Below are 16099 nucleotides of genomic sequence, written 5' to 3' on the forward strand. Positions count from 1 at the left end.
AAGATAGGGGCAGTTAAGCACTTTGGGGGAGAGAACAGCAGTTGCCTTGGAGCAGTCCTGCGTGGCTTTCTCCTGGCTCTGGGTGCTGATTGCAGCTGGCCTGGGCAGCATCCCCCGGCGTGGAGCGGCCACACTGTGGGCCAGGGGAGACCAGGTGGGTTAAAGTGGTGAAAACCCCACAGCTGCTGGCCGGAGCTGCACAGGGCCCCTGCCATGGCTGCCTCTGGCACCATCCCCGGGAGCCCTTTCCCTGGAAAAGTCTGGGCTGCGCTTCCCTCCTGGGGCGGCACGGGGACTTTTTGGATGCTGGGCAAGGGGAGACGCTTTGCTGGCATCCGCGTTCCCCCCACCATCTCCACTCCATCTGGCTGTGGAAGCGTTAAGTGTGGGGCCGAGGGGGCTCGGGGCCAAAGGATGTGGACGCTGTGCTTCCACCGCAGCCGCCTGAGCCCCGAGATAGCGGGGACGGGCGGATGCCGCTGTCCCAGAGCAGGGCTGGCCCTGTCCCAGCTGCCCAGCTGCAGGGTGGCCCTTCCTGCTGTGCCCCCCCCAGATAAGAATAGGGATGGGGAATTCCAGATAGGGAAGCTCTGGGCCACACCAGGAACATTTTGGGGTGAGCCAAGGAGGTGATGGGTGCTGCCTGCTGCGCTCCTGCCCCACTGGGGGCCCTGCTGCTGCTCTGGGGGCTCTGCTGGGCCTCCGGCCTGGAGCTGCTCCACCCCCAGCCCACGGTGTACGAGGGGCCCCCTGGCAGCTACTTCGGCTTCTCCCTGGATTTCTACGCGACCAAGGACAGGTAGGGAGGGGGTTTGGAGCTGGGCATGGACCTCACTCGCTCACGAGCCCTGACGCCCGCTCCTCTGTGTGCCCCAGGATGAGTGTGGCGGTGGGGGCTCCCCGTGCCAACACCTCGCAGCCCGGAGTGGTCGAGCCCGGCGCCGTCTTCCTCTGCTCTTGGCCGCCTGAAGACCCCCCCTGCGAACACGTCCCCTTTGACACTGCAGGTGAGTGCACACCGCAGGACGATGCCAGGTGCTGCCACCACTGCGGGGCCCATCCTGGCATGCCCGTTCTTCCAGGGGATGAGACAGAGACCAGTAACTCCATGAAGCTCCATGTCTACAAGTCCAACCAGTGGCTTGGGGCCTCCGTGACCAGCTGGCATGGCACATTGGTGGTGGGTGCACGTGGGCGTGGGCACCCGTGGGTGTTGGCGGGGTGGGCACCCACCTGTCCCCATCCCCGTGCCCAGGCCTGCGCCCCGCTGCAGCACTGGAACGCCATCCAGGAGGACCTCGAGGCTTTCCGCACCCCAGTGGGTGCCTGCTTCATGGGAGCCGCGGGGCTGCGCCGCTTCGTCTGGTACTCGCCCTGCCGCAGCACCCAAATGGCCACCATCTACAAGGAGAACAAATACAGTGAGTGCCAGCGGGGGGGGGTGGGGGGCGGCGGGGGCCCCCCCGGCCGGCCTGACTCTGCCCTGTGCCCGCAGTCTTTGACCAGCGCTACTGCGAGTTGGGCTTCAGCGCGGCTGTCACCTCGGTGAGACGGGGAGCCCGGGGTGCCAGGGGGATGGTACCAGGGATGCTCGTGGGGATGTCCCTGGGATGCCCCCAAGGATGCTCCTAGGGTTGGTCATGGGGATGGTCCTTGGATGGTCCAGGGAATGTCCCTAGGGATGTCCCCAGAGCTGCCCCCAAGGATGCTCCTGGCGATGGTCCTGGGGGTGCTCCTGAGGACGCCTCTCAGAATGCTCTTGGGGGATGCTCCTGGGACACAGGAGGCTGTGACCAGGATGGTGCCCCTGTGCAGGGGGCGTGTAGGGATGCTGGGCTGGGGGTGTCCTGGGGGGATGTTGATGCTGGCTCTTCCTGCAGGATGGCATGCTGGCGCTGGGTGCCCCCGGCGGGTACTACTTCAAGGGTGAGTGCTGCCTCTCTGGGGGCGCGCATGCCCCAGCACCCCTGGGTGGGCATGGCAGGATGGGGACACCCCTATAGGTGCCACCTGCTGTGCTAGGGGGTTGGGGAGCAGTTTGGCAGCCCATCACTGGTGTCCCCAGGGCTCCTCTATTTGGGCAAATTGGATTCCATCTTCGCCCGCTTCCACGGCAAGTCCCTTGATTGGATAGAGGGCCCCAGGCGCCCCACGGTAGAGCAGACATCCGTGGACTACGAGGATGGGTACCGGGGTGAGCAGTGGGTTGGGACAGCCCTGCCCCACGCCTGATTCATCCTGGAGACGGTGGGGTCACCAGTGCCCATCTCCCCTCAGGGTACTCGGTGGCCGTGGGCGAGTTCGATGACAATCCCAAAACCAAAGGTAAGGCAGGGCCACCGGCACTGAGGTTCTGTGCACCCCTGTGCTCGGGGTGCCCTCTGCTGCTCTGGGACACGGGTCCAGCTCCAGAGCCCTGTCCGTCCCCATGTCCCTGCCCATGCTAGGGTATCTCCATGGTGGGGGAACTCAGGGTTCTTCCCCCTGCAGAGTACGTGGTGGGGGTCCCCAACAAGAACAACACGACAGGCGAGGTGAGCGGTGCTGGTGCCTGGCTGCATGGGGACGGGGATGGCCTGCGGTGGGGCACTGGGCACCCGAGGGGACATCGGGGATGGGCACAGCGATGGGGCCTGTTGCTGCTCTGAGCAGGTGGAGATCTTCAGTGAGGGGATGAGCCTGCGCCGGATGCAGGCCATCGCCAGCGAGCAGGTACCCCCACTGCACCACCACCCTATAGCACCCGCTGCACCCTGCTGCATGGCACCGCCACCCTACAGCTGCACCCTGCCCCATTGCACCCTCACCCCATCACCTGCCCTACTTGCTCCCCTCACCCCAAAGCCTCCATCTGCCCCCTGTAACACCCCTGCACCACCCACCCCATAGCACTCCCTGCTCCCTGCTCTGCCCCCTGGTTGGGTGGCCACCTGCACCTCACAACTCAGGTACCATCCCCTCCCACCCCTTTCCCAGGTGGCTTCATACTTCGGGCACACGGTGGCCGTGGCCGACATCAACGGGGACGGGTGAGGTCCCTATGGGCGCAACACCCCCTGGTGCCACCCAACCATGGGGGTGAGGTGGGGAGGACGGGGGGGGGGCATACGGAGCTGCATCCTGACCTGGTGCTGGGTGCAGGCGGGATGACATTCTGGTGGGTGCCCCACTCTACATGGAGCGGCGTCCCGAGGGCAAGCTCTCCGAGGTTGGCCGCCTCTACCTGTACCTGCAGCGGGGGCAGTGGTCCTTCGCCAAGCCCCCCCAGACCCTGACGGGCACCCACCCCTATGGCCGCTTCGCCTCCGCCATCGCCAGCCTGGGGGACCTGGACAAGGATGGCTACGGCGGTAAGCACGGGGTGGTGGCAGGGGACACGTGTGTTGGTGGGGGGACACACGTGTGCCACCCCCCGTGCCCACCTTGATGCTGGGGGCACTGAGGCAGGAGCACCCGCTCTGTCCCAGTGCTCCCAGTGCCACCCTGCACCCTCCTTCCAGTGCCACCCTGGTGCCACCCCACCCTTGTCTGCCACCCTGCAGCCCCCTGGCCCCCACCCCACAACAGCCCACCACTCCCTGCACCCGGTGGCACCCGGTGGCCGCTCACATCCCCTGTGTCCGCAGATGTGGCGGTGGGCGCTCCGTTCGGGGGTGACAGCGGCAGCGGGCAGGTCCTCATCTTCCGCGGCCAGAGGGAAGGGCTTGAGCCAGTGCCCACCCAGCGCCTCAACAGCCCCTTCCCCGGCCCTGCTGCCTTCGGCTTCGCCCTGCGCGGTGCCACTGACTTGGATGGCAATGGCTACATGGGTACGGCGTCACCGCGTGTCCCCTGCGTGCCACCATGGTGCCACCCACCCTGCCACCGACACCCCACTTGTGCCCACAGATCTGCTGGTCGGGGCTTTTGGGGCCGCCAAGGTGGCCGTGTACCGGTGAGTCCCCACTGCGGGGCCGGGTGCTGCTGGCTCTGTCCCTTGACACCTAAGCTCTGCTGTCACTGGTGCCGCAGGGGACAGCCCGTGGTGGTGGCCCAGGCACAGCTGAACATCCCCAGTGGGCTGAACCCTGAGAAGATGGCGTGTGTCCTGCCCGACTCTGACACCCACGTCAGCTGGTGAGCAGCATGGTGGGGACACCGCCAGTGGGGACACCGCCATGAGGGACACTGCCATGGAGACAGGTCTCTGAGCACCCATGGGTGCTGTCCCCTTGCAGCTTCCCTGTGGTGCTGTGTGTCAGCGTGATGGGCCAGAACATCCCCCAGAACATCCGTAAGTGTCTGGCACATGGATGGCTGGCATCCCCCCAAGGGGTGGTACCGGCACCTCCACTGTGTCACCATCACCTGCTGTCACCTCCGCCAGGCCTTGACGCCGAGCTGCAGCTGGACCGGCTGAAGCAGAAGCTGTCCAGGAGGGTGCTCCTGCTGCAGGGCCACCAATCCTCCTGGCAACAGACGCTGGTCCTGGCCATGGGGATGTCCCCGCTCTGCCACAACCTCACTGCCTACCTGCGGGTATGGGGACGGTGCCACTGGCACACGTTGGGGTGGGGGACAGCAGCACCCTGGGCCAAGAGGGTTGGGGACCACCTGCCCCATGCCTGGGGTGCCATCGCGTGGTGCTGTCCCCAGGACAAGGCTGACTTCAAGGACAAGCTGAGTCCCATCGTCACCAGCCTCAGCCTGGCACTGGCCTCATCACCGGGTGCCCAGGGGCTGGGGCTGGTGCTGTACGGGGACACCCTGGTGCAGGCGCAGGTAGGGCCCAGTGGGGACACTGCTGGGGACAGCCACCACCAGTCCCCGGGGCGCGCTCAGCCCTGGTGTCAGGCTGGGGCTGGCTATGCTCCGGCCCCATGGCCCCCACCCTGTCCCTGTGTCTGTCCCTGGGACATGGCCCTGTCCTCAGCACCTCCCTGGGATGTCCCCACTGTCACCCCAGTGCCTCCCTGAGATGTCCTCCCTGTCCCCCTTGTTGTCCCCAGTCCCTGCCCAGGATGTGCCCCCTGTCCCTCCCACTGTCCCTGCTCCATCCTCAGGTTGTGCCCCCGTCCCCAAACTGTCCTCACTCCCTCCCTGGGATGCCCCCCCCTTGTTCCCCCACTGTCCCCACTCCCTTCCTAGGACATACACCGTGCCCACCCCATTGTCCCCTCTCCCTCCCTGGGCTGTCCCCCTCTGTCCCCACTCCCTCCCCACCTCCCCCCGCTGCCGCCCCCACCTCCCCCTGCCCCGGCCCAGACCCACATCGTGCTGGAGGACTGCGGGGAGGACAACGTCTGCGTCCCCGACCTCCGCCTCGCCGCACACACGTGAGCACACATGGGGGCCACCCCGGGGGGGGGGTCCAGTGCCTCTCCCTGTCCCTCCCCCCCCCCCGGTGCTGAGCCCGGCCGGGTCCCCAGGCCAGGCACCCACCTGCTGATCGGGGCCGAGAACGTGGTGTTGCTGCGCGCCCATGCCACCAACGCAGGCGAAGGAGCCTTCGAGGCTGAGCTGCGGGTGCAGCTCCCCGAGGACACCTACTACCAGAAAGCCCTCAGTAACATCCAGGTGGGTGCCAAGGCGGGGGGGACAAGCCCCCTTGGTGCCGGGGTGGCACTGGCAGCAGGATCTGTGCCATGTCCCCACCGTGTTGCTCCCCCCGGTGCCACCGCAGGGGCAGGAGAAGCTGAGCTGCATCCCCAGGAAGGAGAACGGGAGCCGCGTGGTGCTCTGCGAGTTGGGCAACCCCATGAAGGCAGGCGCCCAGGTGTGGGCTGTGGGTCACCCGCTGCCACCCACTGTCACCCACTGCCACACACCGTCACTCACTGTCACCCTCCCTGCCCCGCAGATCACTGTGGACGTGGAGGTGAGCGTGACCAGGCTGGAGGACGTGGGCGATGCCATCACCTTCCAGCTCCAGCTCAGGAGGTGACACTGTGGCCAAGCTGCTTGTGCCCATGCTCAGTGTGTCCCCAAACATGGGGGGGGGGGGGGGCGGTAGAAGGGGCGGGGAAGTGTCACCCTGCCTGCTCTCACCCCTCTGTGTCCCCGCAGCAAGAACAGCCCCACCAGTGCGGTGGTGACAGTGGCAGTGCCCGTGGAGGCGCAGGCGGTGATGGAGCTGAGAGGGTGAGGGTCTGTGGGACATGGCAGGGGGACACCGGGGTTCTGGGGGGTGACACTGACCCCACTATTGCCACCAGCAAATCCCTGCCCACCACCATGGTGCTGCCCACGAGCTGGCATGGGGCAGAGGGCAGCCGCCGGCTGGAGGACCACGGCATCCACGTGGAGCACGTCTACCAGGTAGGGCGCAGCACCCAAGGGTGCCACCTGAGGCTACGTGTCACACAATGCCACCTCACTGTCCTCCCCCAGCTCCATAATAAGGGCCCGGCCACCGTCACCAACGTCACCCTGCGCCTCAACATCCCCACTGAGGTCGATGGCCGCATCCTGTTCTACCTGCTGGAGCTGGGCACCGAGGGTGGCATCAGCTGCACCCCACCGCCTGGCCTCAATCCCAAGCAGGTGGGACACGAGGGGGGGACAGCACCCAACCGGTGGGTGCTGGGGGGGCTGAGGGTGTCCCCTTCTCCTTCCAGCTGGAAATGCCCCAACCCACAGGAACAGGACCCCGCAATGACACCCACCAGCGGGAGCGCAGGGAGGCGGGCGAGCCGGTGGCCACAGTGCTGGAGAAGCCCATCCCCGTGGTGAGCGGGTGCTCCCTGTGGGACTGCAGCCCCACAGGGGCCTTGGGGACAGTGTAGGGGCCAGGGTGACTCCCGCTGTGCCTTCAGGACTGCAGCAATGCCACCTGTGTGGAGGTGACGTGCTGGGTACCCAGCCTGGCCAAGGACCAGCGGGTGCTGGTGAGCATCCGCGCCCTGCTCTGGATGGACACCTTGCTGCAGGTAGTGGCACCCGTGGGGGACAAGGACGTGCTGGGGTGGCACCGTGTCCCTCTGGTGTCCCCATGGAGCCGTGCCACATCCCCATACTTTCCAGGGACCTGTGGAAAGCACCCATGGGGACACCAGGCATGGGGATGCAGGTGCCCCTTTGGCTACTGGCACCACTCTTGCTGTGTCCCCATGCGTCCCTGTGTGTCCCCATGTCTGTCCGCAGCGGGAGCACCTCTTGAAGCAATTCCTCGTCCAGTCACGGGGCTTCTTCAACACCTTGGCCATGCCCTACCGCATCCGGCCCCGCACCCTGCCCACTGGTGAGGCCGAGGTATGGCTGTCACGGTCACTGGGGGAGTGACGGCCAGCGCCAGCGGTGGCCCCGGCGGTGGCACCCCCCTGTCTCTCTGCAGGCTGCCACCGAGGTGATGCGTGCCAGCCCCGACGGCAAGCAGGACGTGCCGGTGTCGTGGGTGGTGCTGGGCGTCTTCGCAGGGCTCCTGCTCCTCACCCTCCTCATCCTCCTCATGTGGAAGGTGAGTGTGTGTGTGTGGGGGGGGGGGGGGGGGGCACGACACAGCGCTGCCAAGCACCCCTGGGGACACCTGGGGAGGGTGGTGGCCCGGTGACACCCTGCCATCGGGGTGGGACCCCAATGGCAACAGAAGGGACTGGAGAAATGGGGACCCCTGGGGAGGGGGCTGTGGGCATGGGGTGGGGGCGATGCTGGCAGGGGGTCCCCGAGGGTGGGGGTGTCACCATGCCCCCTCTTCCAGATTGGCTTTTTCAAGAGGACCCGGCCACCCATGGAGGAGGACGCGCAGGAGCTGGCACCGGGACAGGCCTGAGAGATGGGGGGCACCCAGAGCTAGGGGGGACCCCTACACCCTCTGCACCCCCACCCCACAGCCCTGGCCCTGCCCCGATGTCCCCAGCACCCATGGGTGCCCCATGGTGCTTGTCACCCCCCCCGCTGCCCCTGGACAATAAATCCTGGCACCCATGGGGTGATGTGCAGTGCCACAGTGGCATGGGGGGGACACGGGACACTCAGTGGACGTGCACGGGGACAGGGGGTGCCCAGCGGTTGCCGTGGTGCACAAGGGTGGCGCAGATGGGTGTCACTGGGGGTCAGGGTCGTGGGGGTGCTGGGGGGGGGGGAGGGAGGGCAGGGGGTGGGATGCTGCTGCTGGGACTGGGGAGTGGTGCCGGTAACGGGGGTCGGGACCAGGGGCTGGTGCAGAACCGGGGCTCGCTGCCGGTCCTGGGGTCGGTGCCGGGACCGGGGGTCGGTGGCGGTCCCGGGGTCCGGGACTAGGGCTCGGGGCAGTGCCGGGGGTCGCAGCCGACCCCTCTCTGTTCAGCCCCGAGTCACCGCCGCCCTCCGGTGCCCGTCTCCCCCTCCCCATCTCCACCCGGTGCGGGTGGGCGGCGGTGCCCGGCGGCACCGGCAGGTGGAGCCCGGTCCCCGCGGCTGAGCCGAGCCGAGCCGAGCCGAGCCGGGCTGGGCGGGGCGGGCCGGGCCGGGCCGTGCCGGGCCGGGCATGGCGGGGTAAGGGCGCGGAGGCACCATGCGGCCCCCCCGCCTCCTGCCGCTGCTGCTGCTGCTGCTGGCCGGCCGCGGGGCGCGGGGCGCGGCGGAGCCGGGGGCGCTCGGTGAGTGCGGCCTTTGTGTGCGCGGCGGCGGGGCCGGGGCCGCCCCCCCCCCTCCGTTATCATCCCCCCACGCCCCCCAGCATCCTGCTCCCCCCCAGCATCCCCCTCCGTCCCCCGTCCGTCTCCGTCTGTCCGTCCCCCACCGTCCGTCTGTCCGCCCTCCCCCCCATCTGTCCGCCCATCCCACCTGCGGGGGTGTCGCGGGGTGTTTGTTTGGGGGGGGGCACCCCCGCTGGGTGCATGGGGGGGTCGCGGTGTTAGGGTGGGGGGGCTGGTAGCACCCGTGGGGGTGTTGGGGGGTGGCTCTGGGCGGTGCTGGGGGTCTGTAATGGTGGGGGGGTCCCGGGGGCAGGGTGGGGGCTATTTTTGGTAGGGGGTGGGGTGAGCCCCATAGCGGGCACCTCCGGTAGGCAGGGTGCGCCTGGAGGTGCTGGGTGCCACTGTGGGGTTCCTGCGGCTCCCCGGGACCCATCCCCGCACCCCAAACCCACCCACCAGGGTGAGGGGTACCCGTGGGGCTGAGACGCTTGGCAAGGGTTGGGGGGGGGCAGGACGTGGTGTCCCTGACCCCCGCCCAGCCAGTGTCACCCGCGCCCCTCCCTGTGCCACCCCGCGGTGGCAGGGGCACGGGGCCTGGCCCTGGCGTGGGGAGAGCACTGGGGGCTGCTGCGGGGCCGTACTGGGAGGATTGGGGGGGGGGGGCACCAGTGTGGCCGTGCCACCCAGTGGGGCCCCTTCGTGGGTGGGCAACACAGCTCACGGCTGGGGGGGACACGCGGGCCCCCCACTCCCGAGGACGCCGTTGGTGCCAGCTGTCCCCCGGCAGCTGCGGGTGGCCGGCACGTGGCCGCGGGGACATTCCTGCTGCCCCACGGATGCCGGTTGTCCCTGGTATTTGTGCCGCCCGTACCCCCATGCTTATTCTCCCCCCCACTCAATCAGGCGCATTGCCAGAGCAGCTGCTGCAAGTTCCTCCCCTCGCCCACATCTGGGCAACATCTGGGCGGGGGACGGCTGCCCCCTGCCGCGGGGGCTTTCGGGGGGCAGGATACTGCCGGGGGGGGGGACACGGGGTCCCGAAAGCGCCCGGGGCGGGCGGGATGAACGAGGTCGTTGCCTGGGCGACAGCGCCCGAGCCAGGCGGGCTGCCAAGGGCTGCGGGCTCATGCGCAGGCGGCCGGCGGCACGGGGGGGCGTGGGGAGCGGGTCCCCCCCCCGTCTGTGCCCACCCTGCGCCGCACCCGTGCCACGTGGGGACCCTGGAGCGCGGTGGCAGGGGCGATAGACCCCCCTCTGTCTGCATCGGCTGGGCACGGAAATGGGCAGGGGGTGGTGGCCATCACCCTGCGGTGGCCAGGACCTGCAGGGTTGGCGTCCGCCACCCTGCATCGATGGGTCCAGGGACCTGCCGGGATGGTGGCCAGCACCTTGCTGGGGTGGTTGCTGTGACCTTACTGGGATGGTGGTCACCACACTCCTGGGGTGCTGCCCATGAACCCCATTGGGATGGTCCAGCACCTGGCTGAGATGGGTCTCACCACCCTGCCAGGAGGGTGCTCATGGTCTGCTGGGATGGGTCCGCCAGCACCTTGCTGGGCTGGGTGCTAGCACCCTGCTGGGGTGGTGCCCATGACCCCCTGGGGTGGTACCTGTGACCTTACTGGGGTGGCTCCCACCACCTCAAGCAGGATGCCGCCCACCGCCCACCAGGATGCCACCCCACCCCGTGCCACGCCGGCAGGGTCGTGCCCGCACCCACCATGTCCTGTCTGCGTCCCCCCTGCCCCGCGTGTCCCCACAGAGGTGCTGCTGAAGGTGCAGGTGTATGAGAGCGGGGCGTTGGCCCCGCTGGCCCAGGCCACCCTGGAGGTTTTTGGCAACCGCAGCTCGCTGGCCACTGGCACCACCGACCACGAGGGCGCTGGTGTCCTGCCCCTCGCCTACCGCCTGGGCTCCTGGGTCCTTGTCACCGCCACCCGCCGCGGCTACGTCACCGCCTCTGTGCCCTGGCGCGTCACCAAGCTGCCGCGTGAGTGATGGGGACCCCGGCCCCTTGGGGAGGGGGGACTCTGAGATCTTATGGTGGGACCCTATCATTTAACAGGGGGCTCTGAGCATTTATGGGGGACCCCAGCCCCTTACTAGGGGGGGGTCTGTCATGTATTGGAGACCCTAGTCCCTTACCAGGGGTCTCTGAGCGCTTTTAGGGGACTCCAATCCCTTACTGGCGGGCTCTGGCATCTCGTGGGTGGAACCTGGACCCTTACTGGGGGGGTTCTGAGCCCTTGTGATGGCCCCCCAGTCCCTTAATGGGGGATCCTAACCCCTTACTGGGAGTCTCTGGGCCCGTATGGGATCCCTTACAAGGGGGCCCCGATGCCTTACAGGAGGCCCCAGTCTCTTATAGGAGACTCAGATCCCTAAGTGGGGGGCTCAGATACCTTATAGGGGATCCCAACCCCTTACTGGAGAACCCTGATTCCTTACTGGGGGGCTCAAAGCCCTTATAGGGGACCTTGAGTCTTCACTGTGGGAGCTGATCCCTTACCAGGGGACCTGGTTCTCTACTGGGGGCCTCAATCCCTTATGGGGGGGGGTGATGCCTTAACGGGGACCCTCGCTTCTCCAGCACTGGGGGGCTCCAGTTCCTTACTAGGTTCCTTGCTCTGGGGGCCCTTGATCCTTTACTGGGACACCAGTCCCTTACCAGGGCACCTGAAGAGCTTCTGGGGGTTGGTCTCTTAGGGAGAGGAATTTTGGGGGTCTGGCTCTTGGGGCTCGGCATGGGTGGCCCTGATGGGTGATGTGGCACAGCGGGGGTGCGGCCACATCCTGGTGGCCCTGATGTCCCTTGGGGGGGCCACCCTGGGCTCGGTGCCAGCCCATGGCCCCGGGGCCTCTGTGTCACAGAGGGGGGGCAGCGCCGGGTGGCGTCGATGCGGTGACCTTGCTGGGGGGGGCAGGATGAGTGGGAGCGCTCAGCTGGGGGGTGCAGGGTTGGGGGGGACTGGGATGAGGGGGGTGCAAGGGTGGGGTGTTGTGGGTGCAAAAGGGTAGGGAGCACTGAGAGCTTGGAGTGTGCAAGGATCGGTGCACTTGTGGTAGTGCCAGGATTGAGGTGTGCGAGGATCGGGGTGTGGGGGGGGTTGTGCAAGAATTAGGGTGCTTGGGGTGGGCAGGGCTTACGGACGTGCAGGGGGTGTGCCAGGATCGGGGTGTGCCAGGATCAGGGTGTGCAAGGGCTGGGGACGTGCATGGGGTGCCCCCCCAGCCTGTTGCGTGCCACCGCCCGTCCCCGCGTTGTGGCAGTTGCTGCTCTATTTTTACCCCTCCCCAACTGCAGCCTATTTTGGGCTCTGCTGGAGGCCTCCAAGGGGGGGTCACCCCCAGTGCCCATCGGGAACGATCCTGCCCCCTCCTCCTCTTCCTCCCCAGCCCTGACACAGGCGTGGTGCTGGGGGAAGGTGTCTCGGGGGGGCTCCCCCACCCATCATCATGTCCCTCCTCCGCAGTCTACGCCTCCGTCAGCCTCTACCTGCTCCCGGAGCGCCCCGCCACCCTCATCCTCTACGAGGACCTAGTGCAAATCCTGCTGGGCTCCCCAGGTGAGTGGGGGAGCTGCCTATGGGGGGTGCACGAGCCCCAGACATCCTATAGCTGGCTATGTGGGAGCTCCCAGAGATCCTATAGCTGGCTATGGGAGGGACACCAGCCCCAGACATCCTGTAGCTGGATATCAGGGGGACACCAAGCCTCTCCCCAGCACCCCCATGTGTCCTATAGCTGGTTATCGAGGGAGCCACCAACCCCCAGACATCCTAAAGCTGGCTGGGGACGTGGGACACCAACCACCTCTAGCACACCCAGACATACCCAGATGTCCTATAGCTGGCTATGGGGTGCCACCAACCCCCAGCACCCCGGGGTGCCCTACAGTTGGCTATGGGGGGTGGGCACCAACCCACAGAACCTCCAGACATCCTGTACCTGGCTATGGGGCTACCAACGCCCTGACATCCTACATCTGGTTATGCTGTGTGTGTGTGTGGGGGGCCGACACCACTAGCCCGTTCCCCCTTCTTGTCCCCGCAGGTGCCCGGGGCCAGCCGTGGGTGCAGTTCCAGAGGCGGGCGGCGCGCCTGCCCCGTAGTTCCACGTACAGCCAGCTCTGGGCATCGCTGACAGCCGCCACCGCCCCACGGGACCTGCGTGGCTTCCCTGCCTTCCTGGGGGCTGAGCACAACGGCAGCGGTACGGGGGGGGCGGGAGGGAGTGGGGAGCCTTGGTGCCCCATCTGCTCACTTACCCCATCCCCTGCATCCCTGCAGCCAATGCCACCTGGCTGGAGCTGGCACCCGTGGCGGCCCTCAGCGTCCACCTCTTCACGGGGAACGGCACCGAGGTGCAGCTCTCCGGCCCCGTCCATCTGTCCATCCCACTGCCCCCTGACACTGGCACCCTGGTGGCCACCAGTGTGCCCGCCTGGAGGTTCGACCCCAAGAGCGGTGAGCACTGGATGGGGATGCTGAGATGCAGAGGGGAGTGGGGGGGGGGGACTGCGGTATTGATGGCCATGGGTGGGATGGGTTTGGGTGGTGACAGCCATGGGCGAGATGAATTTGTGTGGTATTGGCTATGGGTGAGATGAGTTTGGGTGGTATTGGCCATAGGTGAGATGAATTTGGGTGATTACAGCCCTTCGTGAGATGAATTTGGATGGATGAGCCATGGGTGACATGAGTTTACGTGATGATGGCCATGGGTGAGATGAGTTTGTTTGGTAATGACCATGGGTGATACAATGGGGCTTTGACCAACCTGTTCTAGTGGGAGGTGTCCCTGCGCATGGCAGGGGAGGGTGGAATTAGATGACCTTTAAGGTCCCTTCCAGAGCTAACGATTCTGAGATTGAGTAAGTTTGGGTGGTGATGGCCATCAGTGTGATGAGTTTGGGTGGTGATGGCCATGGGTGAGATGAGTTTGGGAGGTGACGGCCATGGGTGAGATGAGTTTGGGTGGTGATGGCCATAGGTGAGATGAGTTTGTGGGTCTCAACCTGCCAGGGGAGTCACCTGGGAATGTGGACAGAGCCATGTGGTGATGCTGGGTGCTCGTACCTGCAGGGCTGTGGGTCCGCAACGGGACGGGGCTGATCCGCAAGGAGGGCCGTCAGCTGTACTGGACCTTTGTCTCCCCCCAGCTGGGGTACTGGGCAGCGGCTCTGCCCTCTCCTAGCACAGGTAGGAAGGAGCCCCTGTGGCCCTGAGGCTGAGAACCCCATGGGGAGACGTGGGCTGGGCCATGTCTGACCCCGGTGTCCCCCCCAGGGCTGGTGGCGATGGCTGCGGGCATGAAGGACATCACTGCCTACCACACCATCTTCCTGCTCACCATCCTGGGCGCGCTGGCCCTGCTCGTCCTCACCCTACTCTGCCTCCTCATCTACTACTGCAGGTCAGCACACCCCCCCAGCACCTCCACCTGCCTGGCACCCACAGACATCCTATGGCTGGCAATGGGGGGGGGGGCACCACCTGCCTGGCACCCCCAGATGTCCTACATCTGCCTATGGGGGCCACCAACCCTCAACACCCCCAGATGTCCACCTGGCTATGGGGGCCACCAACCCCCAGGAGTGCCAAATGTCCTACACCTGCCTATGGGGAGGGGCACCAGCCCTCAGCACCCTCAGATGTCCTACACCTGGTTATAGGGGGTCCAGGAGTCCCACAGCTGGGGACCCCCATCTAGCAGCCTCCAGCCGGTCAGGGAGGCCGGTGGGGTCAGGCCACGGGATCCCAGTGCCACCGTGCTATCGGGCTGGTTGTCACCCTGGTGCCACCGCTGTCCCCACAGGCGGCGATGCCTGAAGCCGCGGCAGCAGCACCGCAAGCTGCCACTCTCGGGGACCTTGGATGCCTCCAAGCGGGACCAGGCCACCTCCATGTCGCAGCTGAACCTCATCTGCAGCAGCCACCTGGAGACGGCGTCCTCGGGGGGGGACACCGAGGCACACACCCCCGTCCTCAAGTCCTCCTTCACCGCCTCCCGTGACTTCGACAGCTCCCGCGAGGACTTCTTCAAGCAGGTCCCAGCCCCCCCAGCCCCCCCGGCGCCCACCAGCACCCTGGGGCGCCGTCGCGTCCCCCGGGAGGACTTTGGCCGCCCGGGCGAAGCCTTCGGCCTCGCGGCCGCCCGCTCAACGGAGGGGCTGGTGCCACCTCCGCCGGACGACTACCAGCGGGGCCACCCCCCGGCCCCCCGCCCCGAGCCCTTCGAGCGGCCAGCGGGGGGGGACCTGCCACCCACTGAGCCGCTGCCGCCGCCGCCGCCACCGCCGCCGCGGCCACCCTCGCTGGGTCAGCCGGGCCAGCTCATCCTCTGCGGCCCCCTCGACGGCGGCCAGGAGGACGTGTACCGCGGCGTGGTGCCCACCCTGCTCATCCCCGCCCGCTACATGCGCCTGGACGGGGCGCCCGAGGGGACCCCCCAGCCGGACGGGGGTGGCCCAGCGGCGGCGGCGGCGGCGGCGGCGGTGACCGGTCCCCCTCCCGTGGCGGCGGCGGCCCCCGGGGGGGGCCCGGTGGCCATCCCGGTGCTGCTGAACGAGTCGGCGGTGGCGCAGCTCAATGGGGAGCTGCAGGCGCTGGCGGAGCAGAAGCTGCTGGCGCCGCGCGCCTGGTTCGTCTCACTGGACGGCCGCGCGTCCCACGTCCGCCACTCCTACATCGACCTGCAGGGCGGCGACAGGGGGGCCCTGCCCCGCGCCCGGCCCCCCCGCGCCCCCCCCTCGCCCGAGGACAGCGCCCTGGCCCCGCTGCTGGGCGGCCCCCAGGGGCGGCGGGGGGCCGGGGGGAGCGGCGGTGGCGGCGGCAGCACCCGCAGCAGTGCCAGCGAGCCCCCCCCGCGACTCCCCCAGCAGCCCCGAGGACGAGGCGGGCGAAGGGGGCGAGGGGGGCGACGAGGCGGGCGACCGCAAGAGCCCCTGGCAGAAGAGGGAGGAGCGGCCGCTGATGGTCTTCAATGTCAAGTAAGCGTGGCCCCGGCCCCGTTCCCATCGCCATCCCCGTCCATGTCCCCATCTCCTCCTCCGTCTCCCATCCCATCCCCGTCCCTGTCCCCATCCGCTTCTCCGTCCCCATCCCTATCCCACCTCCGTCCTTGCCCCGGGGAGCTGGGGACACCCCAGGACCCCGCAGTGGCAGCAGGGACGAGGTGACATCAGGCACGACCCAACCGTGCTTCCACCCCCACCCTGATCCCATACGGCCCCATCCCATGCCCCTGCCCCTGTCCCTGCGCTCCCTCCCCTGCCCTGTGAGGCCACCCGTGTCCCTGTGGGAGCCCCTCCAGGCATTGTGTGCCTGCCCCGCCCCCCCCACGCATGGGGTCCTGCTGCCCTGCCCCCCCCAAGTGCCTTCCCCAGAGGGGTGCCAGGTGCCCCCCATGCCCGCTGCCCCCCCCCGGCCCCTTGCCATGACACTGCCATGTGTACGTGGGGGTGGGCAGCAGGTTAGTACCCCCCAGCGCCGGGGGGGGGGGGG

At 67.8% G+C, this 16099-nt stretch overlaps 3 protein-coding genes across 3 annotated transcripts in view; 2 read left to right on the forward strand and 1 right to left on the reverse strand.

The window, feature by feature from the left end:
- Positions 1-619: 619 nt before the first annotated feature.
- Positions 620-7928, forward strand: ITGA2B (integrin subunit alpha 2b). Its single transcript, XM_035347434.1, has 30 exons — positions 620-799; positions 877-1007; positions 1083-1180; positions 1256-1421; positions 1496-1545; positions 1881-1926; positions 2066-2194; positions 2278-2325; positions 2491-2534; positions 2653-2712; positions 2977-3029; positions 3142-3350; positions 3627-3809; positions 3889-3934; positions 4012-4116; positions 4218-4273; positions 4367-4518; positions 4636-4761; positions 5245-5315; positions 5409-5556; positions 5663-5755; positions 5840-5919; positions 6046-6120; positions 6195-6297; positions 6370-6522; positions 6597-6707; positions 6795-6908; positions 7123-7230; positions 7313-7435; positions 7676-7928. Exons 1-30 carry the CDS (start codon positions 633-635, stop codon positions 7745-7747), a joined length of 3120 nt encoding a protein of 1039 aa, XP_035203325.1. The 5' UTR covers positions 620-632; the 3' UTR covers positions 7748-7928.
- A 468-nt stretch (positions 7929-8396) lies between these two features.
- FAM171A2 (family with sequence similarity 171 member A2) lies at positions 8397-15589 on the forward strand. Its single transcript, XM_035347442.1, is given in 9 exon segments — positions 8397-8555; positions 10357-10584; positions 12068-12160; positions 12648-12806; positions 12884-13060; positions 13679-13795; positions 13883-14009; positions 14412-15453; positions 15455-15589. Coding segments are annotated over 9 exon segments (2163 nt in total). The 5' UTR covers positions 8397-8470.
- A 187-nt stretch (positions 15590-15776) lies between these two features.
- GRN (granulin precursor) overlaps positions 15777-16099 on the reverse strand; it is a 4633-nt gene continuing 4310 nt past the window's right edge. The window contains exon 10 of the mRNA XM_035347473.1: positions 15777-15810. Coding sequence (XP_035203364.1) covers positions 15777-15810 — 34 coding nt within the window. The remainder of the gene's footprint in view (positions 15811-16099) is intronic.

The sequence above is a fragment of the Oxyura jamaicensis genome, chromosome 27 (genome assembly GCF_011077185.1).
Source record: "Oxyura jamaicensis isolate SHBP4307 breed ruddy duck chromosome 27, BPBGC_Ojam_1.0, whole genome shotgun sequence".
NCBI classification, from domain to species: domain Eukaryota; kingdom Metazoa; phylum Chordata; class Aves; order Anseriformes; family Anatidae; genus Oxyura; species Oxyura jamaicensis.

What these genes read in the sequence shown, in the direction of transcription:
- ITGA2B (XM_035347434.1), top strand. Translation starts at nt 633, where the DNA reads ATGGGTGCTGCCTGCTGCGCTCCTGCCCCACTGGGGGCCCTGCTGCTG. An exon ending in TCAGCGCGGCTGTCACCTCG is followed by an intron (nt 1,546 to 1,880) that starts GTGAGACGGGGA and finishes CTCTTCCTGCAG; the next exon opens with GATGGCATGCTGGCGCTGGG. An exon ending in CTGGCCTCAATCCCAAGCAG is followed by an intron (nt 6,523 to 6,596) that starts GTGGGACACGAG and finishes TTCTCCTTCCAG; the next exon opens with CTGGAAATGCCCCAACCCAC.